At 48.4% G+C, this 22,644-nt stretch overlaps 1 protein-coding gene across 1 annotated transcript; it reads left to right on the top strand.

Annotated features, from left to right (window-relative positions):
* Window positions 1-969: 969 nt before the first annotated feature.
* LOC124876273 (arrestin red cell) lies at window positions 970-22,642 on the top strand. Its single transcript, XM_047378915.1, has 16 exons — window positions 970-1,400; window positions 12,224-12,254; window positions 13,468-13,528; window positions 13,609-13,653; window positions 14,086-14,183; window positions 14,666-14,764; window positions 16,147-16,206; window positions 16,969-17,036; window positions 17,128-17,263; window positions 17,354-17,438; window positions 17,528-17,600; window positions 17,958-18,095; window positions 18,173-18,256; window positions 20,350-20,426; window positions 20,506-20,560; window positions 20,642-22,642. Exons 1-16 carry the CDS (start codon window positions 1,378-1,380, stop codon window positions 20,730-20,732), a joined length of 1,224 nt encoding a protein of 407 aa, XP_047234871.1. The 5' UTR covers window positions 970-1,377; the 3' UTR covers window positions 20,733-22,642.
* Window positions 22,643-22,644: the final 2 nt, after the last annotated feature.

Below are 22,644 nucleotides of genomic sequence, written 5' to 3'. Positions count from 1 at the left end.
CGTCCAGCCGGCTAAGCCACAGACGGTCTGTCTCACCTCATTTCTTAGCCCACCTTTAACAGTCTTGTCATTTAATGTTTGTCCATAAAACATTGAAATTTTATTTCTCAGAACTACTTTGAATCCTCCAGGAGAAGCTGGACCTTCTGGGTTTCCTGCCTGGACCCGTTCTGCTCCTTGTGACCTCAGATAAGCAGAAGATGGTCTCCTTCTTTTAAATCTTGACATGCAGATGAATCAGAGACAGTCACAGTCCAGCAGATCTTCAGAGCATCGAGCTGCTTTTATTTTAGATTTCATGAAAACACATTGAGACAAAAAGCTGAATTAACAATAGTTTGATATTTATTCACTTTATTTTTCTTTATTTACTCTCTGCCCGTCCACATCTCGGGGTCTGTGGCCCTTGTGACCCCCGGTCAGTTGGCCCAGAACCGTGTCCAGGTCAGATTCTGGTCTTGACCCTGTTCCTCAGACGAATCATGTTCTGCTAAACATTTCACGGATCGTGTTATGATGTTGGAGGACTACGCGTTGCGCAATCTGCAGGCACACACACACACACACACACACACGCACGCACACACACACGCACACACACACACACAAACACACACGCTCACACAAACGCACGCACACACACGCACGCACACACACACGCACGCACGCACACACACACACAAACACACACACACACACACGCACGCACACACACACACAAACACACACGCTCACACACACGCACGCACACACACACACACAAACACACACACACACACACACACACACAAACACACACGCACACACGCACGCACACACACAAACACACACACACACACACGCACGCACACACACACACAAACACACACGCTCACACACACGCACGCACACACACACACACAAACACACACACACACACACACGCTCACACAAACACACACGCACGCACGCACGTACACACACACACACGCACACACACACACAGGTTTGGGTTCTGTATCTGAGCAGCCTCCCTCGCGGTGCCCCTCCCCCTCTTGAACTGGACCGAGTCCTGCAGGAACCTTCCATCCGAGTTCTAACCTTCACGGAGGCGGTGGAACTGCGCGGACTGATCCAGGAGTCCTCGGTAGTGCGGGTTAACGGCGCGGTCGGTCCTCACAGAAACGCCAACCCGGCACACACACACACACAGCCGTTGCGGAAGCTCGGAGCAGCCGAGGCGGCGCTAAATCCTATTACCATACTAACCAGTTCTGGGTGGATGGACGGCTGAACGGAGCTTCCCGGACCGAACCAGCACCGCCTGACAACTAACAGCACCCCGTCGGCTCGGGCCTTATCTTGTTGGGATTCTGCTGCCGTCCGCCTGCCGAGGAGATGGGGGACAAGGCGGGCACCAGGTAGGTCTGTTAGCCGCTGTTAGCTGCGGTTCTGACGGGCTGAGCTAACGTTAGCAGCCGTTCTGCTGGTTCTGGAGGGGGAAGGCTAACCCAGCCGGGACCGGGGTGTTAACTTGTTTATATGAGCGAGGGGGTAGCCGAACCAGAGCTAACACAACCCTCAGGGCCCGGTTCGGGTTCCTCCCGTAGGCGAAGTTAGCCCAGCAGGGTGGGGTTAGCTGGTCAGCCCAGGCTCCTGCATCGGTCTGGACAACCAGTAGAACCAGTACAGCTTCATCTAACACGCTAGTCAGAGCGGAGCAGGTTCGGCTTGGTTCGTGGGTGGAAAACACGACTCCAACATGAACACTGGTGGGCGGAAATGACTCAGAAACCCGGGAATTTCACGGAGATTCCTGATATTCCTGTCCGGGAAGAAACCGAGCTGTTTCGGTTAAATATTTGGTTCATTCTGGTTCAATCTGCGGGTTCTGAGCTCTCTGCAGCCCAGCTGGACGTGTCTGCTGGTTCGTCGCTGCCTAACTGGGTTTAACCCAGTAAACAGGAAGCCAGTCTCACAGCTTTTGGCTCCTTCAGACACATTCAGGGCTTTAAAGGATCCTTTTGTGTGTCCTCCTCAGCTCTTCTTCAGAGTTAAAGGTCTTAGGCCTCTTCTGCACCAGAACCAGGCTGTTACACTTCCTGGTGGAGCCCACCATCCTGCTGCAGCAGATCCAGCTGCAGATCCTGCTGCAGACTGAGGCAGGTGGATGGAGCTGAACCAGGAGCAGTTTCCACTCCTCTCTTGGTTGCTGCACTTTCAGGGAGTCCAGTTTAAAGTGCTGATTCCCAGTTTCATTATGCTGCTGTTCACATCCTGCCACTGTGGGCCTCCTGCTATGGAAATCCAGAGTACCTGAGCTCACCTCATTTTCACAGAACTTTGCTTTGACATTCAGTAGATTTGAAGCATTTTGTGACCAGGTCCAGTCAGCTCCAGGTTCCCAACACTCACAGTGTTAATTCACCAATAATCTCAATAATTCAACTTGGAAAAACATCTTGGAATGGTATTTAATCCTCCCTTTGCTTCTTCCTAGACTCACTGGCTTTGTTGCCAAAAGTTCTAAACAGTTCTAATAGAACCGTTAAAATTCCAGATTTCCTATCTTTGCTTAGTGGTCCAGTTAACTCAGCCTTTTTCAGTCACTCTGTCATGATCCATATTATCCCAACAGAACAGTTCTTTTTTATGGACAATGGTCCAGACTAGGGAAACTTTTAGGCTGTTGGGTTCTGTCCAAGAGTCTGACAGCTGTTCCTAATTGTATTCCTTATTTCCTCTCATTAGTCCGGTTCCCTGATCTGTCCAGTATCCTTAGCTTCTGATTGGCTCCTCACTGAATCACTAATTAATGAAGAGGGGGAGTCAGGTGCTGTTGTAATGGAACAGGGTGCATCTTCCAGATGTTGGAACATGTGTTTAAATCCATGGGAAAACTGTTTTAATGGCAGGTCCAGCGTCTTCTCCATGCTCAGGTCCTGTTAGCTTCTCTCTTGCTTCATTTGTTTTGTAAATTAGGTTTTGAAATGTTGGAAAGCTCAGAGTTTACTTTGTGACGGACGGCTGGGTGAGAATCTGTAATCGTGGAGTTCCTGACTTTAAAAACGAGCTGGTCCAGTCCGGTCTCTTCCTGCCCAGTTGCTTCCTGTCAGGAAACTGGTGGGCAGCAGGGAGGAGAGGAAGTGGGACGCAAACATGGCTGATGGTTAAAGGAAAAGCTGCTGACCGGTGCAGGGTTACGGTTCTGCTGCAGTCAGGGTCCATGTTCAGAGTCTCTGTGTGTTCTGATTGGCACTGGAGAAAGTTCTGGGCTCATCTGTGGAGCTGCTGCAGTGAAGGTCCTGCAGGTTGGTTATGGCTTGGTGGAAGATGTTCGTGCTTAGTGATGAAGCCTTTTCAGGTTGTGGGTTCAAGGTGTGATCTCTGTGGTTCCTGTTCTCATGGTGTTGAGCTGCTGACTCTAAACATCCAACAGAACCCGGTCTGAAGCCGGCTGGTTACCCGCTCCACTGTGTCCCTCACTTTTAAACGTAGATCTGCTTGGTTCTAGTTCTAGCTGTTTGAATCTGTTGGAAAGTTCTGGAGGAAGCAGGGTGTTCTCCAGCTGGCTGGAGAATGGAGTGACATCGTGATTCTGTTGCTGCTGGTCAGCTGGCTGAAAGAAGACTATTAAGGCGTTCTACTAAGGCTGAAGGAGGAGGAGGCTGAAGGTGGAGGAGGCTGAAGGTGGAGGAGGCTGAAGGTGGAGGAGGTTGAAGGTGGAGGAGGCTGGTCGATAAGGAGGTGGAGTGTGAGGCGTCCAGTGAACATGAGGAAGTTTGTTGGCCTGAACGTAAGCGAGCAGTTTGAGTGTCTCTGGGCTGCAGCCACAATCTAAAGTGTGAACCTGAAGGTCCGTCATGCAGCAGTGTGTGTGTGGGTGTGTGTGTGTGTGTGTGTGTGTGTGTGTGTGTGTGTGTGTGTGTGTGTGTGTGTTGGTGGGTTTCTCAGCACACAGGTGAACTCTCAGAATGTTCTGGCTTGACAAGATTTGGGTCCATCTGTGCTGTGAAGTTTGGTCCAATCAATCAGCGTCTGACTGGATCCGTTTACTGGTGATGTTGTAGCTTCGGGTCAGGATCTGCTGTCCCATAATCTCTCCTTGGCTGTGAGTGACACTCTGACCTTCATCCTCATCATCAAGGTTCCTTGGTGACAACCTTCACATTTTGTTGGATTAGTGTTCTGTCTATAGATGTTTGTTGGAACATCTCAAGTGCTTCACCTGTGGAGATCTGCAGCTCTGAGCTGCACACAGAAACTAACGTGGATCCATTTTCCAGCTGAAACCAGAACTCCAAATCTGGACCATTGAGTGTGAATCTGCATGTCTAGATGAAACTAAAACCAGAGTAGGATTAATAAGATGATCCGATCTAAACCTGCAGAGCTTTAGCAGCAACACCACCTGGATTCTTCTCTCCATTATGCTGGAGATCTGCTGCTCTGTTTGGATCATGGTTCTGTTGATGCCCCAGTTTGCATCACGCTTCAGCTGTTGGACAGATGTTCTCACATAGAACATTTTGGTCCTGTGGCTGCACGACCAGCCCACATCATCAACCCTCCACCGCCATGCTGGACAGTTGCTATGAGGTGTTGGTGCTGATCTGCTGCGTTTGGTTTCTCCAAACATGGTCCTGGCCATTATGGTCCAAACATCTCCACTTTGGTCTCATCTGTCCAGAGAACATTGTCCCAAAAGTCTTCATCTATATGAAGCTGTGCTAACCTACGTCCTGCTGCCATCTTGTTTTTAGGGAGAAGAAGCTTTCTCCTTCATCCCTTCCAAACAGCAAGACTGGTTCAACATCATGACCTTTAACCTGCTAACTGAGGTCTGTAGAGTCTGAGATTTCTCTGAGCTTCACGCTCTGACCTTGGGCTGAATCTGCTGGGACGTTCTGAGATGTTTTTCTCTTGGGAATGATCTTCCTCTGTGTAGGATGATGGACTTCAGATGGTCTGGAGCTGACCTTATGACCCTTCCCAGGTAGGCGGGCAGCTACAGTTGCTGCTCTGGGATCCAGCCAATAACTTGGGCGGTTTTTGAGTCTTGCGGTTGTTTCCTGTGTCTTTAAGTTTTGAATCTTCTCAGCTGGACAGACGAGAACCTGAACTTTAGGCTCATATTCGGTCAAACTGTGACGACTTCAGTATCCAGAAATCCATCATCTACCAAGCAGCTCTGGATCTGCAGCTGAACGGTTCTGCTTCATGCTGTAGTTTCTGTCAGCACTACTGTTGATGTCTTAGGTTAGGGTGGTGTACCAGAAGCTGCTCTGTGGTGGGATCTGTAACAAACCAATGAGACCCATTTCCTCAGTTCTGGTGAACATTATGGATCAGAACAGAACCTGATGAAGTTTATTTGCTCTGTGATTCCCAGTGTGAAGTATGAACTTTCACTTAGTTCCATCAGGAAGAATAACCAGAACCTGAAGTTTAAAAGTGTGAAGAAGAAGGAAACCTCGGATCTCCAGTTAACTGGTGCTGCAGGAAGCCAGCAGAACTGGCCTGAAGGTGCTAAAAGCTGCAGTTCCTGAAACTAGCAGAATATTTCCTGCATGAGTTTCATTTTCAAGTGAAATGTTGGTCACCAGGCAGGAGCTTGAACACAAATCATCTCTCCCTGGTGGAGGTGTAGCGTTGCCCGGTGTCTGGGTGTTATGGTGGCCTTTTCCCAGCAGACCTTCCTGCAGCAGGTGGTTCAGCCGCCGCTCGCTGCTTTGATGGGTTTATGTGGCTGGAGAGTTTTGGAAGCAGCTGTTGGGGCATTAAAGCCCGTTTTCCTGCAGCAGGTGGTGTTTATTCCCTCATGGAGCAGTTTCCACCTCCTCTCTCTGGTGGAGGCCGCTCGCTGTGCTGCTGTTTATGCAGAAATAAACACGCTGACGTCTGCAGCTAGACGTGTCAAACAGAGCGCAGTCTGTGCTGAAACGGGATCAATCATTGGTCAGTCAGCAGGAAGCAGCGGTTGAGGCGGCGCATCACTGAAGCAGCTCCACTCTGAGGTTCCCCCTTTCAAACCAAACCAGGACAGAGGTCTGCTTCATCCAACCTGAAGTTCATCACTTTGTTTTATGTTGGGAATACTCAAAATTAGAGATTATACTGCAATAAAATCTGAAGAACACTTCCAGGTTCATAGTTCATGATACTTCTGTCCAGACAGAGATGGAGAAGGAAAGGATGATGTTAACAGCAGGTCATCAGCAGAGGTAGTCAGCATTCAGATGGATACCATCTCTTCTCCAGTTCTGACCAGCAGCGTTTCTCTCATGGGCCCAGGTGGTGCCAGCATGCATTCAGAACCTTTTACCTGCACTGCACTAACGTAGCAGTCAACAGGTCCATTTCAAGACACCGTCTCACACAGCAGAACTTCTTACATGTGGTTTGGACCTAAAAGGTCACTAATTCTAGACGTGTTTCTGCTGCTGATCTACAGTCAGACTGACTGCAAACACAATCAAGACAAAATGTTTCAAATCTGAAACAATAAATGAATTTTAATAAGTCATGAATTATTTTCACACAGTGAAGCTACTGAAAGTCCATTTCAGGCACATTTCTACAGATTTTGGCTGAAATTATTTGATCAGTCAGCTGTGATCACAGATGGGTTCTGGGGGATTTTCCTGGAATCAGAACATCTTTATTGTATCGCTGCAGAGCAGGAAGGATTTATTTATCACCACCGTCACGCTGCACCGCACCTCCATCAGTTCAGATTGTTTTAAATGTTTTATTGTGTCACTTGTGGCCTTTATTTTTCTCATGTTTTGACAGTAAACTGACAGGAAAGGGAAGACATGCAGGAAAGGTCACCTGGGCTGGGAGTTGAACCTGTAACAGCTGCGTCGAGGACTGAACCCGCTGATTATGGTTCACTTTTCACCCCATCACCACCACCACGCCTCCCTCAGCTCACATTTAACGTGTTTTTCTCCAGATGTTGGAGCCTGGAACTCTGCACTTGCTTCAGTCGGATTAAAGTAGAAATCAGATCATTTGTGTGGATTTTCTTGGACAGGAGGCCTGCTGGATGCTTCTGATATTCACACCATTAATAACTAGAATGCAGATGATTTTACTCACTCACCAAAATGTGCCTCATTCCTGAGCCAGGACCCACAGATGGAGCTCTGTAGAACATTACGGTGGAGCTTCATCACAGGTTTACTGCTCGGATAGGTTCCATCTTCTGTCTGCTTCATGACTGTCTCACAGTTCATGGCTCCAGGTATTCTTTCTGATATTTTTATGGAAATATTTTATCATTTCTTCCTGGATTTAAAAAAATCGAAATTTTAGTTTTTCCACTTGTCCTTCTGTAACTCTCAGAAGAAAACTTAGATCTCTTGTCTGAAGGTTAGGGGGATCTCTACCACACAATCTTAAGCTAGAAGACAAGTTCAATGAACGTCTCCAGCTCATGCTCATTCCTTGTTTTATATTGTAACTGCAGCTACACACAACCCTGCAATAAAGACTCGTACTCATACTCGTCGTCTTCCGCTTTATCCGGGACCGGGTCGCGGGGGCAGGCAGCAGACTCAGCAGAGACACCCCTCTCTCCAGACACCTCCTCCAGCTCCTCCAGGGGGAGCCCAAGGCGTTCCCGGGCCAGCCGAGAGACATAGTCCCTCCAACGTGTCCTGGGCCGTCTCCTGGGCCTCCTCCCGGTGGGACGTGCCTGGAACACCTCCCGAGGAAGGCGTCCAGGAGGCATTCGGTATAGATCCCCGGCCACCTCAACTGGCTCCTCTCGATGGACCGGCACAGCGACCCTATTACTGTGGTAGCCGCACCGATCCGTCTGTCGATCTCCCGCTCCATTCTTCCTTCACTCGTGAACAAGACCCCCAGATACTTAAACTCCTCCACTTGAGGCAGGAACTCCCTTCCAACCTGAAGAGCACAAGCCACCCTTTTCCGGTCGAGAACCATGGCCTCGGACTTGGAGGAGCTGATCTTCATCTCAGCCGCTTCACACTCGGCGGCGAACCGCCCCAGTGCATGCTGTAGGTCTTGGCTAGAGGGGACCAGCAGGACCACGTCATCTGCAAAAAGAAGAGACGAAATACTCTGGTCCCCAAACCAGACCCCCTCCGGTCCTTGGCTGCGCCTAGAAATCCTGTCCATAAAAGTTATGAACAGGACCGGCGACAAAGGGCAGCCCTGCTGGAGTCCAACATGCACTGGGAACAGGTCCGACTTAGTGCCGGCAATGCGGACCAAACTCCTGCTCCGCTCGTACAGAGACCGGATGGCCCCTAATAAAGGGCCCCCGATTCCATACTCCTGGAGCACCCCCCACAGGGCATCACGAGGGACACAGTCAAATGCCTTCTCCAGGTCCACAAAACACATGTGGACCGGTTGGGCAAACTCCCATGAACCCTCAAGTACCCTGTAGAGGGTATAGAGCTGGTCCAGTGATCCACGGCCGGGAGAAAAACCACACTGCTCCTCCTGAAGCCGAGGTTGGACTATCGGCCATACTCTCCTCTCCAATACCCTGGCGTAGGCCTTACCAGGGAGGCTGAGGAGTGTGATCCCCCTGTAGTTGGAACACACCCTCCGGTCACCCTTCTTATGACACAACATCCAGAGACTTGAGGTACTCAGGGCGGATCTCATCCATCCCCGAAGCCCTGCCACCGCGGAGCTTTTTAACCACCTCGGTGACTTCAGCCTGGGTGATGAAAGAGTCCAACCCCGAGTCCCCAGCCTCTGTTTCCACCAGGGAATGCGTGATGGCAGGATTGAGGAGATCCTCGAAGTACTCCTTCCACCGCCCGATAATGTCCCCAGTCGAGGTCAGCAGCCTCCCACCCCCACTGTAAACATTGTTGGCGAAGCACTGCTTCCCCCTCCTGAGGCGCCGGACGGTTTGCCAGAATCGCTTTGAGGCCAACCGGTAGTCCTTCTCCATGGTTTCACCAAACTCCTCCCAGGCCCGAGTTTTTGCCACTGCCACAGCCCGGGCCGCAGCACGCTTGGCCTCACGGTACCCGTCAGCCGCCTCAGGAGTCCCACAAGCCAACCACAGCCGATAGGACTCCTTCTTCAGCTTGACAGCATCCCTTACTGCCGGTGTCCACCACCGGGTTCAGAGATTGCCGCCACGACAGGCATCGCAGACCTTACGGCTGTAGCTACGGGCAGCAGCATCGACAATAGATGCAGAGAACATGGTCCACTCGGACTCTATGTCTCCAACATCCCCCGGAATCTGGTCAAAGCTCTCCCGGAGGTGGGAGTTGAATACATCCCTGGCCGAGGGCTCCGCCAGGCGTTCCCGGCAGACCCTCACTATGCGCTTGGGCCTGCCAAGTCTGTCCGGCTTTCTCCTCCTCCAGCGGATCCAACTCACCACCAGGTGGTGATCAGTGGACAGCTCAGCCCCTCTCTTCACCCGAGTGTCCAAAACATGCGGCCGAAGGTCTGATGATACGACAACAAAGTTGATCATCAACCTCCTGCCTAGGGTGTCCTGGTGCCAAGTGCACTGATGGACACCCTTATGTTTGAACATGGTGTTCGTTATGGACAATCCGTGACTAGCACAGAAGTCCAATAATAAAACACCACTCGGATTCAGATCGGGGAGGCCATTCTTCCCGATCACGCCTCTCCAAGTGTCACTGTCGTTCCCCACGTGGGCGTTGAAGTCCCCCAGCAGAATAATGGAGTCCCCGGGAGGGGCACTATCCAGAACCCCCGACAGGGACGCCAAGAAGGCCGGGTACTCTGCACTACCGCTCAGAGACCTCTCCCCAACCCGAAGGCTCAGGGATACGACCCTCTCAACCACTTGGGTAAACCCCAACACGAGACTGCTGAGCTGGGGGGCAACAAGCAAACCCACACCAGCCCGCCGCCTCTCCCCGTGGGCCACTCCAGAGTAGAAGAGAGTCTAGCTCTTCTCGAGGAGATGGGTTCCAGAGCAAACGCTGTGCGTGGAGGCGAGCCCGACTATTTCTAGTCGATATCTCTCGACCTCCCGCACAAGCTCAGACTCCTTCCCCCCCAGCGAGGTGACATTCCACGTCCCTAGAGCCAGCCTAAGCATCCGGGGATTGGGCCGCTGAGGTCTCCACCTTCGTCCGTCGCCCAATCCTCTTTGCACCGGTCCCTCACGGTTCCCCCTGCAGGTGGTGGGCCCACTGGGGGATGGCCTCGCGTGTCTCGTTCGGGCTTGGCCCGGCCGGGTCCCGAAAGGTGCAACACGGCCACCAGGCGCTCTCCGACAAGTCCTGACCCCAGGCCTGGCTCCAGGGTGGGACCCCGGCTCCGCCGTACCAGGTGACGTCACGTGCCTCGATTTAGTAGTCCTCATGAAGGCATCGTGAACTGCTCTTTGTCTGACCCGTCACCTAGAGCCTGTTTGCCATGGGAGACCCTACTAGGGGCATTTAAGCCCCAGACAACATAGCCTCTAGGATCATTCGAGCACTCAAACCCCTCCACCACATTAAGGTGGGGGTTCAAGGAGGGGCCTGCAGTAAAGAAAAACCTGGAAATCAGAGATTGTGCTTCAAACAATCTATTATAACAGAGTGCTGGAAGAGCTCAGTAGCTTTAGCAAGAAGCTGGAGCTGCAGTCCTGCTGGAAACGGCGAAATACGCTGCTTAACACCTGAAACTCTGCAATCCAGAACTCTGAGATGGACCTGAACGCTCCTGGCTAACTGCTTCTGTAGTTTTGTGTAGTTTTCGTTGCATAAATAAAGACACGGTGAGATGTTGATAATCTTAGCTTGGATTTACCTGATTTCACACAAATATTGTCACAGAAGGAGCTCATATCTTCCTATTGCTGAAAGTTTGGGAGGTACTTGTTCTGTTTGAGGCTTGGATGCAGATCTTTGCAGACAGGAACCAGTCAGTCCAGTTTGAGATCTCTGCAGGCTTGCTGATCATTTTTCCTCATTTGGGAACTAAATCTGTGGGTGGTGATGAAGCCCAGGAGCTTTGAGTCAGAGCTTCTCTACTACAGATGCTGAAACCTTGTTGAACTTGTTAGAACTCAAGGAAGTGACACCTGTGGTTGTGCAGAAAATTGGCTGGATGTGTGAAGGAGGATGCATACCAAACAGTTACACGGCTGCAGCTCCACTTCTAGTTTTAGCTCTCCAACCATGTTTTATGAAGAGGAAACTGAACTTCTACTGAAGCTCATGCAAATAGTCCTGGTTCAGATCAACAGTGTTGCTCCACCTCTGCTTTATAAACCACCTGCAGAGTAACTCTGCAAACCAACCAGTGAAGTTCTGAAGGTAACCCAGAGAAACCAGACCTTGGTCTGCTTTCACTGATAGTCTCCCAGAGGACCTCCTGGTTGGTCCACCTCCCTGCAGATACCAACCAGCTGCTGCTGCTGGGAAACCTGCAGCCAGAACATATTTCATTAGAGTCGGGCCTCCTTATAGTCCACTCTAGTGATTTAGAGCAGCACAACTGTGAGGAGATTTGGATCAGAACAACGGTGATGTGAGACCTGTTTATCTGTGATCAGTCCGTCTGAAGATGCGGTTCTGCTCAGACTACAATGTTCTCCAGTTTCAGGAAAAACAGATGTTTCAGCGTTTCTCCTGCAGCTGGTTGATCGATCATGAAGTATCAGCCCGGTCCAGAACAACGGGACGCACATTTACATGATAGTCTCCAGCTCTTCGGGTTTCCTGTCTGGCAAACTGTCTCCAGAACAGGCTGCTGGAAACAAAGAGCCTGAAGGCCCAGTTTAAAATGTGCTGACCCGTCTGCTATGTGTCGATGGAACACAGCTCATACCTTGAGCTATAAACCCGACTTCTTCTTCACACCTTAGTTTGGGTTCTGGGAGTTCTGAGGTTTAAATCTTCACAGACTGATAGTTTCAAGAGCAGGTTCTGTTTAAAGAAGCTAATTGACATCCCATAATAAGCCCAGGTCATCGGCAGTGAGCTCTGACAGATAAACCACTTCCCTCCTGAGTTTCATACAGACCACAGTTTATTTCAGCACAGCAGGAAGTTCACACACTTCCTCTGGTTATTGTCACACGTTAGTCACCTGCATCCCATCAGAACCTGCAGAACCCATTGGAAGCCCTCAGAACCTGCAGCTTTTCTCACCTTTTAGAAACATTATCAGAACAGTTCTACCACTCTAAGTCTGTTGCTGCACAGATCCCCAGACTAACATGGCCTCTTCTGCTTCCTCCTCTTCCTCTTTTCTCTAAACCTCTCAGAGTTTTTAAGAAGTCCAGCCCCAACTGCAAGGTGAGTTCCTTGTGTGCCCCCTAGTGGTAGAAATCAGGCACTGTTTTGTTCTGTTTTACTGGTTCTGAATGAACTTCCAGGGAGGTTAACGGATCAGACACAGGAAATGTTTTTAACAAAGGGAGGGACCTTTCTACAAACAGTTGAAGAGCGCCTCCATGTGGTGACGTTTGCCATGTCATGTAGGAACCAGGCCACAGATTTATTGGGTTGAGATGAAGACTGTTTCCATCAGAACTTAGCTCTAGTTTGTTCACGATTGTTCCAGAACAAGAACCAGATTGGAAAATGTTTTATCTGTGTCCAGTTCATGCTCCTGGTGATGTTCCCTGCACCTTTAACATCTCCATGGAATGAGATCAGAACCCTCTACAGAACCAGGCTGGTTCTGTGGCTGGTTCTGGCAATAATACCACAAGTACCCTGGTTCGATTCCCATGGCCTGCTACTGGGTTCCTGAGCAAGACCTTTAGCCCCTGAATGTTTCCCGGGCGGCACACAATGGCAGCCCACTGCTCCCTAAGGGACGGGTTGAATTCAGAGGATCATTTCTGCATCGTGAAATCAATAAAGTCTAAATTCTAATAATAATATTATTAGGTTTGGTTCTGTGTTCAGCTGGAGTGGCTTCTGATCCATCTTCTGACTGGCTGTAAGCTAGGGCAGTATTTCCCAACCTGGGGTCTGGTCCCTCCAAGACGGGCCCTGCAGAACTCAGGAAGCACTTGGGTTTCACTGTCACCATGTTTAGCTTGTATTTCAAACATTAACATTAGAATAATTGGATCAGATCCTGCTTATTCACAAACCCAGTAGACTTCATGTTTACTGTACTGCACTCAATGGACCCGGTACTGCCTGTAAGACATTGCGTTAGAACAGCAGACAGATGCAACATCGGAACCAAACATGTGGATCAAGTGAAGTAAAAGGCTTTCAGCTCAGGTTTGCTGCAGGACTCATTTAACTGGGTTTACACAAAGTCCGTTTGTTAGGTGCTGTGGTTCTGAAAACATAAAAATCTTTGAGTGCAATGGGCTTTAGAGTTGTTTGGGCTGATTTGGAGACAAGAATATAAGAGCAAATCTGTAGAAGCAGCTTACTCCTGAGGCCCGGAACCACTCAATATCAGTGGTTCCGTTTGTTCTGCGGCTGGCGGTCACTATTTTCTAACCTGAGCATCATGACCTGACGGTTCTGTGTGACACTGCAGCTCACAGTCTACCTGGGAAAGAGAGACTTTGTGGATCACCTGGACCACGTGGACCCAGTTGGTGAGTTCTGCCAGAAACCCATCAAGGTTTACTCTGGAATCTGATTCTGGACTGTAATGGTGTGGCTGTTTTCCTTCCAGATGGAGTGATCCTGGTTGACCCAGAGTACCTGAAGGACAGGAAAGGTGAGACGGAGCTCAGAACCCTTTCCCACTGTCACCGGTTTGAACAGAACAATTCCTGAGACTGAAACTGGAGGCTTTACCTCTTTCAGCCTGACATGTTATTGTTGAGTCCAGTTCTACAGCACCGGCTGCTTATAGGAACAAGCTGAGAAAAGTAACAGATGTTTCCAGTCTCGGATCTGGAGTCAGAACTTCCTCATCCTGCAGTAAAATAATTCCTCTTCTAAGATTTGGTCCATATCTGAAAACTGAGCCTGACTCTCAAATTTCTATAGAATCAGCTCCAACATTTTACCAACTCTTAGTTTTTACCCCTTACCTCTCCAGAACCTAGAGTTCTGTCCATCTACTCTGATCTTGCTAACCCAGAACTGAAATACCTACAGCACCAATCAGCTGGTGTTTCACTCCTCCTCCTCCTCCTCCCTGCAGTCTTCGTCACTCTGACCTGCGCGTTCCGATACGGCCGAGAGGACCTGGATGTGCTGGGCCTTTCCTTCCGGAAGGATCTCTACATCTCCACCTTCCAGGTGAGTCCGCTTCCCTGGGAGGAACCAGTTTTTCCTCAAACGCTAATACAATTCAACACCAGAACCATTTAGAACATCAGAATTATGCAGAACATCAGAACCCTGCAGAATACAGTGTACCAGAACCTTGTAGAACACAGAACATGGTGCCTGAAGCTGATGAAGCTCTCAGGATTTTCCTGATCTGGATCAGGGTGGATGGGAGAAACTATGTCAGCGTTTGACATGATGGAGACTGAGGCAACAAGCTGACCATCTCCAGATGGTTCCATAAACTCTTCTCATGTCCAAACGAGCTGGTGTTGGTGATCTAAACATCTCATATCTCCATCAGAGCTGTTTTAAAGTCCATCTCGCTGACCTAAAATATTTCAAGTTAACGTTCAAACCTTTGAGTTTTAAAAACTGGAATGATTGACATGGAAACATGTAGGAACCCTGACCTGTGAGGTAGATGTTAAGGTTCTGTGTGTGTTCCTCAGGCCTTCCCTCCTGTTCCCGAGGAGAAGAAACCCAACAGCCGGCTGCAGGAGCGGCTGCTGAAGAAGCTCGGCCAGCATGCACATCCTTTCTACTTCACAGTGAGTCCTCGCTGCTTTTTACTGCAGAACATCTGCAGAGCTCAGAGCGTCTGTCAGGCTGCAGAAGGAACATCAGCAGGACTTCAGAACCATTATTCTCTCTCAGAACAGGGAAACAGTTTAAATCTGTTTACTCTCATGTGTTTCTGTAGAGCTGTTCTAAGTTCTAAAGCTGGGGGATCGGTTCAGGTCCAAAACCTTTATCTTTATGTTTCTGCTCTGTTTTACCTCCTGTGGTTCCTTCATCCACCTGTTCTTCTAACCCACATGAGGAGCTTCATCAGGAACCTGTTGCCTTGTTTATTACCTAAACCGGACACCACAAGATGATAGCAATGCTTTGGTTCTGCTAGGCTTCATTGTGTTGGTCTGAACAGAACTTAATTAAGATTTTTATCAGAGCAGATTTTCTCCAGAGATCTTTGTTCTTCTGATGACCTGTTCTGCTTCAGACACACCTCAGGTTTTCAGCTCAGCTTCCTTGTCCAGATATTTTATAGCGTCAGTGGTGGAGAACGTTGAATGACACGAACTCCCTCTTACTGTGGAAAGAGCCGGAGAAGAACAATGAAGGCTGCAATCAGAAGAAACGAAGGTACAGATTCAAGATCATCCATCAGTTTTCTGCCTATCCAGGTTCAGGTCCAGGAGGGACACCCAGACCCTCCCCTTGGCTGTTTCCAGGCCAGAAGAGGTTTCTAGACACTCCAGAGGGTCCAGGTCTGAAGGACAACATATGAAGACATTCATATTAATTAGGTCTGGGTCTTTAACATGTTCGTTTCCATAACGATGCATTTATTGGCGCTATGAAGCGGCATGGTCTAGCCTTTAATGAGCAGATATCACACGTCCCAGTGCCAGTGAATGCAGCCCATAATGATCTTCAGGCTCCGTTCCTCTTCCTGCTCCTGCTGTGTTCTGCTGGTGGAGGAGAGCTTCCACACTGATTAGCATTGGCTGAGCTTCCTGCAGGAGTCTGCAGGGAATCCTGTGGAGCTAGACTGGCAACATCTCCAGAGGTGCTGAGGTCCGTTCATCTCCAGCAGAGGTCAGCGCAGGAGAGGTGGACGTTTGTTGTTCTACTACAACCAGGATTAGAACTAAACCTGGTGTCACATCCTTTGGGAATGAAGCTCAGAGACACTTGGTCCATTAACACTGATGAACACATTAAAGTTCTAGATCTCAGGTCTGAAAAGGTTTCTCTGCTGCCCCCAGGTGGCCATAACTGGCCTGTGCTGCGTACAAGAGCGTTAAAGCTGAGGAGGACTTGATGATGATGATGATGATGATGATGTATTTCCATGCAGACAGTCATCAACTAAGAGAGACAAGGATTACCTAATACATGAATCTCAACATTTGCTGTTCTGTTTCAGATCCCTCAGAACCTCCCTTGTTCGGTCACTTTACAGCCCGGCCCGGAGGACACCGGGAAGGTAACAAACTCACAGTTCAGTCACATCTCAGCAGGCAGTTCAGCTGGTTTCTCCTAACAGCTGTGGACCAGTAAACTTGAAACATTTCTATTCTGAAACAGTTTTATCCAGATAAACATCAGTTGAAGGTGAGTTCTTAGGTCCACGGTTCTTAGGCTTCATGTGGGAGGTCTTCAGATTGTTTCCTGATTCTCTCCTGAACTGTGAGGAAATGAGAAAGCTTCAGTAAATTCTCATCACCAGGTTATAAAACGGTTTCAGAAGAAGCCAGCAGACTCCAGATTTAGATGCTGAACATCTGTTTCTGATGGGAAATGAGACAAACATCTCCCAGAACAAACAATGTTCCAGGTTTATCAATTAAAACATGTTGGTTTTTAGTTGTATTTTATCCAAAAGTGTAGAAAGTTCTTTATACTATTTTCAATAATCTGTGGAAAAATCTTTAACCACTTTTTAAACTGGTGTAAGCATGTTTGTAATGAGTTTACATTGGTGTGAACCTGTTACAAACTGGTTTTAGCTGGTACACGATCTCTTCAAACAGACTTGGTACCAGTTAAACTGGATCAAACCAGTTTTGTCCTTTAAGCCTCAGCAACATGATCCTGTTCATGTGTTGGTCTGTCAGCATCAATGTGAACTGATTCATCCAGACCGACAGCTGATCTTCAGCCTGAATGTTCACCAGGATCTGATAAGTTCTGGTGCTGATGGACCGAGCAGATTCATGTGAACACAGTCTGACTGTCCTCCCTGCAGGCCTGTGGTGTCGACTTTGAGATCAGAGCTTTCTGTGCCAAGTCGATAGAAGAAAAGATCCACAAGAGGTGAGTTCAGTCCTGCATTAAAGCTCCTTAACATTGAGACCTGCAGGGGGCGCACCTTCAGACTCTGACCCGATGCCCGTGTCACTTGCAGGAACTCGGTGCGTCTGGTGATCAGGAAGGTCCAGTACGCTCCGGAAAAGCCTGGTCCTCAGCCCATGGTGGAGACGACCCGCAGCTTCCTGATGTCAGACCGATCCCTGCACCTGGAGGCTTCTTTAGATAAGGAGGTAACTGTTGCTTCCATCATCTGCCTCTCTGGTCACACAGGTCAGATGTCCTAACCAAGAACTCTGTTTCCCATGATGCTCTGCATGCAGCTGTATTACCACGGAGAGCCCATCAGCGTGAACGTTCACGTCACCAACAACTCCACCAAGACGGTGAAGAGAGTCAAGATCTCAGGTCTTCTTCTTCTCTCTCCTGTGTGCCGGTTTCTGATCAGTTGGATCCTGATGTTCCTGAACAACCTGTCTGTGTTCTGCTCTCTGCAGTGCGTCAGTACGCGGACATCTGTCTATTCAGTACAGCCCAGTATAAATGTCCAGTGGCCCAACTGGAGGCAGAGTAAGTCCCAGTTGATTTATAATCAAGGTTTTGGATTTTTGTAATGATAAAGAATATTTTAACTGAAATTTATCCACATTTTTCAGTAATAAACTTGATTATTACGTTACTCAGAATCACACAAACTGGTTCAGATCTGTTCATATGTTGTTTTTTATATTGCTTCATCAAACCAGTGCTAAAACGTTCCTGTCAGGAATGATCTTGTTCACACCAGATATAAACTGGGTTAAACTGGTTTAAACACAAATTGGATCCCTCAGAACATGAGAAACTAGAGCCATGATTTCCAGTTTAAACTGGTGTAGGTTCAGTCTGGCGGTAGGGGTGCTTACCTGAGTTCTGTGGTTTCCATAGCGACCAGGTGTCGTCCAGTTCCACCTTCTGTAAGGTGTACACTCTGACCCCGACGCTGGACAAGAACAGAGAGAAGAGGGGGCTGGCGCTGGACGGCAAGCTCAAACATGAAGACACCAACCTGGCCTCCTCCACCATGTAACACACACACGAGGTCACATGGTGCTCTCTGGTGTGTTTGTTGTCACATGACCTCTGCCCCCTGTCTGTTTCAGAGTGAAGGATGTCACCAACAAGGAGGTTCTGGGCATCCTGGTGTCCTACAGAGTCAAAGTCAAGCTGGTGGTGTCACGTGGAGGGTAAGACACACACCTCCTGCTCTTCTGATGCCACTTCCTGTTGGTAGAGCCTGTTGATCTGCAACAGCTGCTGCAACAAACTATTGAACTGTTCACACTGTTCTCTATGTTCACATGGAAATAGACCATACTGACAGTTTCCATGGCAACACCAACATCCCAGATTTCACATGAATGCAGCAGCAACAGTTTAGAGCGACTGCAGCTGCTGGTAAAGAACGCTAATCATAGCTCTCAGAGTCAGTTTCTCGGGGCTCCTGGGGAATGTAGTTCCTACTGTAAACATGTTCATTGATTACCTCGAATAAAACAGACTCAGACCTTCACAATAAAAGCCTTCAGCTGTTGAACTGGATCTCTGTGAGCTTATACGGGGCAGAGCAAAACTAAAACGGAGTTTAGATTTTCTAACTGAACATCCACTCATGGTTACATTGAATCAGTGATTGAATTTACTTTAATTATGCAGCGACTCTGAAATATAAATACCCCCCTCACCATCCTCAACAACACTGTCTGCTGGGGACCACTTCAGGTTCTTAGGAACCACCATCTCTGAGGACCTGAGATGGTGTTCACACATAGACACTGTTCAAAAGAAGCCCCAGCAGAGACTGTACTTCCTGAGGCAACTCAAGAAGTTCAACCTTCCACAGGAGCTGCTGGTCATCTTCTCCACTGCCATCATTCAGTCTGTCCTGTCTTCATCCATCTCAGTGTGGTTTGGATCATCCACAAAACAGGACAGGTCCAGACTGCAACGAATAATCAGGACTGCAGAGAAAATAATCAGAGCTGACCTTCCCTCCATCCAGGACTTATACAGGTCAAGGGTCAAGAAAAGAGCTGCTAAAATCTCTGCAGACCCCACACACCCTGCACATAAACTGTTCAGAGCTTTACCTTCAGGTGGCGCTACAGAGCACTGTTTACTAAAACCAGCCGCCACAGAGACAGTTTCTTCCTCCAGGATGTTTCTCTGATGAACTCTTGACAGTCAGAACTCCAGAACAACACCAGGCATGATTGGACTGATCCCACAGTTTTGTTTGTATCTGCATTTAAAAAGATATTCTTTATTATTGAGAGCAAAGTGGACCGAAGTCAAATTCCTTGTTTGTCTGAACAAACTTGGCAAAAAGGCTGGTTCTGATTCGGTCATCAGCATAACTTGAGTACTCCATAATCTGACCCAGAAGGAGCAAATAGTAGCCTAGAGGAACTCAAATTGTGATCTTTATTTCTGTCAGTCAGTCATTTTCTACCGCTTCTTCTAGACTGGGTCGCAGGGAAGCTGGTGCCCATCTCCAGCAGTCTGTGGGCAGGAGGAGGTTCCTCCCTGGACAGGTCGCAAGGCCATCGCAGGGCAACACAGAGACACACAGAGAAAACATGCAAACCTCATGCGCAAAGAACCCCGGCCGGAAGTTGAACCCAGGACCTTCTTGCTGCAAGGCAACAGTGCTACCAACTGCACCAACGTCGAGCCAATCTTTATGTTTGTTCACTTAATCATTTCCAGCCAACACAAACTAGAAATAATTGAAAACCTCTGAGAAAAGTTGAAAATGTCTCCACTTTTCTATAAACCAGCCTCTTCTTCTAAGCTTCTTTACATGTGACACAAACTAAGGAGAACGGAACAAAATCACATTGAAACTACAACAAAAACACTTTATTATACTGCAGAAATATGGATTAATGTGATCGAATCTGACTTGATTTCTCCCAGCAGATTAATTCACAGTTATTTGCTGGTGTTTAAACCCGACACCATCAGTCACTTGGCCTCCGTGATCTCACCTGAAATCTTTTTCTCTTAATGAATCATGAATATCCAGACCATCACAGAGGATTAGGATCCAGCAAGAACACTGTGAAAATGCTTGATCTAAATCAGTAACGTGCTTCACATCCAGATGGACGTATACAGCTGACTGGCAGCTGAACACCGTCAGTGATCAGTACCTGCTGATCTTGTTGGTTCCACCTGTTTGCTCCTGATGCAGCTGCCTCAGATCTATGTATACAGCTGACTGACAGCTGATGGTGTTGTTCCTGACGCAGCAGCTTTAATCTCGTCTGTTTTCCAGCGACGTGTCAGTGGAGCTGCCTTTCATCCTGATGCATCCCAAACCTGTGGAGCTGCCCGCGTCCCGCCCACAGTCAGGTGAGACACACCCACACACAGCTCTGTGAGCCTGTTTCCATGGAAACTGTATCTGCTCACACTGTCGTCTGTGTTGCAGCTGTGCCGGATACGGACCCGCCCATCGACACCAACCTTATTGAGTTTGACACAAAGTGAGTGAACGGCGGATCGATTGATCTGATCAGCTGATAATCGGTCGGTTTCTGACCGTCTGTTGGTCTCGTCCTCTACAGCAGCGTCTCCCAGGACGATGACTTCGTCTTCGAGGACTTCGCTCGCCTGCGGCTCAAAGGTGTCGTGGACGACAAGGACGAGGACTGCTAGGAGCTGGCCGAGCCATCACACACTCGCTTCAACAGCGCGCACACACACACACACACACACACGCTTCTCATTACACGTTACATTCCCCAGCAGAGGAGGTGGACAAGGGATCGACTGGATGGAGGCTCGGTTGCGTTCTTTTCCTGCTTCAACTCTTCATCAGCCTGCTTCTGCCGCCATCTTCTCTTCTCCCCTATCATCAGTGGGCGGGGCATAGCGCCGGCCTTTTCCTGTAAGCTGTTTCAACAATTGGACGGTTTCCTTTGCTCGCCATCGTGAAACAAAGAGAATCCTCTCAGAGGGCTCGAGTTGATCCTCTGAAGCTCACCAGCATCCTCTCTGCTTGTGTCCTGACCTGCTTAATGTCCTTCAGATCTTCTGCAGATCAGATATTTTCATGAAATAGAAGCTGAACTTTAGTGTTCAGGCTAAAATGTTCCTGCAGCTCAAACTGCTGCTTTTTCAGGAATCAAGTTCTGGGAAATATTGCCATCTGGTGGCCGGTTTGAGTCGCTGATCTCTTTCGGAGCTGAAAGGTCTTTCAGTTTTTCTTCTCTTCTAAAGAACCCTTTGTTTCAATGTTTATAAAAGAGAACCCCAGATTTCCACATCAGAGTTCTGTTGGTTTAGAACCTTATGAAGTTAAAAAGCTCTCTGCTTCCATGATGAAAACCAGCATTCCCAGTACCGTTTACACACCTGGGAGCAAACCCTTGGATCAGGTTAGGAGCCAGCTGACCCATTAGGACCTTCAGCTGGTCTTGGACCAGCCTGGCTGGTGGTGGTGGCTCGTTGAAGGATCTCGTGGTGGTGCTTGTTCTGTGGGTTCAGACGGTGCCTTCAGTCTCTGCTGCCAACCAACCAGATCAATTAGTTCCTGGTTTTATTAAATCTGCAGCTTTTTAGAGGAGAATCTAAAAGTTGCATTGATTTCATTTTCACGTCTTTTCAACATTTAGCTTCGTCTGGTTTAAAGGATCAGCTGGTCTCTCTTGGGATTAAATGCAGTAATAATCTGACTGTAGGAGCTGCCAAATAACTCTCATCGGTTCTCTGATATTTCACCAAAACTTAAATGGTTTTTATTTCAACAGCTGACAATATTTCAACTTTTTGGTCTCGAGTTTCACATCAGAATTTGCCAAAATAAAAACAGCTCTTTTTCAGTTTTAACATCCAGAGAGTTCTGGACTTAAGACCTCCAGGTTTGGATGTTTCTGAAGTGAATCGGGTCATAAATCTAGTAGTTTTGATCCGATCTGTCTTTGAAATAAAATCTGAGCTGAACCAAGTGAAGTTGGTGCCAAAGCTGCAGCCAGCGCCAGAGTCTCCTTCAGCTCCACTCAAGCCTCCATCAACCAAAGGTCTCCTGTAGATCTAAACCGTTTCTGCTCTTTGATCTACCACCCACCCACCTGTTCAGACCCATTCAGCATCAGAACTGAGCCCATCTCCTCGAGGTCTTCTCAGTTTGTCCTCCGAGCCGCCGTCCGGCCTCGCTCGCTCGCTCGCTCAGAAGAAGAAGAAGGATTTTTCTTTCCACGCCATCTGTTCCCACGCAGTGCTGTGAATCGTACGAGCTGTGATTCTGTCCTGATTTAGTCGTGCATCTGTGGGGTAACTTCGCTCTAAGTGTACAAATATTTTGACAAGTGCCACGCCCCGGCCTGTGCGATGCTTAACATAATGTCTATACAACAAAGAAGTGATCTGGAAACATAGAGTTCTTCTTCTATTATTATTCTGCTTCTGATTATTATTATTATTATGGTGACTATTATTACTTCTACTGTATCATCAGCGACCATGATTATCCTCATAATCAGTTCAGAGTCTGTTTGCCATGTGTTTTTTATTTTCAGATTTTTATTGTACTTTTCTTTTTATTATTAAAGTGAAATGAACTAACAGA

This window comes from Girardinichthys multiradiatus, chromosome 11, assembly GCF_021462225.1.
Source record: "Girardinichthys multiradiatus isolate DD_20200921_A chromosome 11, DD_fGirMul_XY1, whole genome shotgun sequence".
NCBI classification, from domain to species: domain Eukaryota; kingdom Metazoa; phylum Chordata; class Actinopteri; order Cyprinodontiformes; family Goodeidae; genus Girardinichthys; species Girardinichthys multiradiatus.
The sequence above is the reverse complement of the archived record's forward strand: the minus strand, read 5'-3'. Positions and strand labels throughout refer to the sequence as shown.

Coding starts and splice junctions, on each gene's coding strand:
- LOC124876273 (XM_047378915.1), top strand. CDS start 1,378: ATGGGGGACAAGGCGGGCACCAG. Junction 17,601..17,957: donor GTGGCCCAACTGGAGGCAGA/GTAAGTCCCAGT, acceptor TGGTTTCCATAG/CGACCAGGTGTCGTCCAGTT. Junction 20,427..20,505: donor CGCGTCCCGCCCACAGTCAG/GTGAGACACACC, acceptor TCTGTGTTGCAG/CTGTGCCGGATACGGACCCG.